This window comes from Galeopterus variegatus, unplaced genomic scaffold (genome assembly GCF_000696425.1).
Source record: "Galeopterus variegatus unplaced genomic scaffold, G_variegatus-3.0.2 Scaffold7900, whole genome shotgun sequence".
Classification (NCBI taxonomy): domain Eukaryota; kingdom Metazoa; phylum Chordata; class Mammalia; order Dermoptera; family Cynocephalidae; genus Galeopterus; species Galeopterus variegatus.
Genome location: NW_007734011.1, coordinates 3225 through 4546, shown reverse-complemented (window position 1 = coordinate 4546; position 1322 = coordinate 3225). Strand labels below are relative to the sequence as shown.

The 1322-nt window shown below is 44.9% G+C and overlaps 1 protein-coding gene across 1 annotated transcript; it reads left to right on the top strand.

The window, feature by feature from the left end:
• The first annotated feature begins 103 nt into the window (after positions 1-103).
• Positions 104-1106, top strand: LOC103607959 (olfactory receptor 6M1). The gene has a single exon (XM_008592408.1). The coding sequence runs from the start codon at positions 130-132 to the stop codon at positions 1075-1077; it is 948 nt and encodes a 315-aa protein (XP_008590630.1). The 5' UTR covers positions 104-129; the 3' UTR covers positions 1078-1106.
• Positions 1107-1322: the final 216 nt, after the last annotated feature.

Genomic DNA, 1322 nt, shown 5'->3' with positions numbered 1-1322 from the left:
ATGGCACAACTCATCCTAACCCAATACAAGGCACTCTCTATAATGAATTTCCAACAGATATTTATAAAATCACCTAAGCTGATTTTCCTTTTCTTGTTTCTACAGGGAGAGCCTGCCCACCATGTGGCAATGGTCATGGGAAATTGGAGCACAGTGACTGAATTCACCCTGATTGCCTTCCCAGCTCTCCTGGAGATTCGAATATTCCTCTTTGTGGTTCTCTTGTTGACTTACGTGTTAACAGCAACAGGAAACATTATCATCATCTCCCTAATATGGACTGACCATCGCCTGCAAACCCCAATGTACTTTTTCCTCAGTAATTTGTCCTTTCTGGATATTTTATACACCACTGCTGTTACCCCAAAGTTGCTAGCCTGCCTCCTAGGAGACAAGAAGACCATATCCTTTGCTGGCTGCATCACCCAAACATATTTCTACTTCTTTCTGGGGACAGTGGAGTTTATCCTCTTGGCAGTGATGTCTTTTGACCGCTACGTGGCCATCTGTAACCCCCTGCGCTACCCCATCATCATGAACAGCAGGGCCTGCCTCCGGCTGGTTCTGGGCTGCTGGCTGGGAGCCTTCCTGTCTGTGTTGGTACCAACCATTGTAGTGACAAGGCTACCTTACTGTAGCAAAGAAATTAATCATTTCTTCTGTGACATTGCCCCTCTTCTACAGGTGGCCTGCATAGATACTCGCCTCATTGAGAAGTTAAACTTTCTCCTCTCAGCCCTTGTCATCCTGAGCTCCCTGACATTCACTATGGGGTCCTACATCTACATTATTTCTACCATCCTGCACATCCCCTCAGCCCAGGGCCGTCAAAAAGCTTTTTCTACCTGTGCTTCTCACATCGCTGTTGTCTCCAGTGCTTATGGGAGCAACATCGGTGTGTATGTGAGACCCAATCAGAACTACTCATTGGATTTTGACAAGGTAGCTGCTGTCCTTATCACAGTAGTGACCCCACTTCTAAACCCTTTTATCTATAGCTTGAGAAATGAGAAAGTAAAGGAGGTGTTGAGAGAGACAATGAACAAAAAGATGTCCTTGATACTAAGGAAAACTTGACAGTAGTGTTTAGCACATCACACAACATTTCTTATCTTGAACACATTTATTCTGCATACATATACTGGTATGTTGGCATGTGAGAAGCAGGATGAGCAATGAGCATACGAAACTGAAAGAAAACTCTACTCATATTGGGGGCGGGGGGATCCAATCCATGAGCTCTTAGCTGGGATTCAGAGGCTTCCAATTGTAGTCCTGGCCAAGTCCATTTATTTTCCAGGGACTCCAACCATGTTACAACT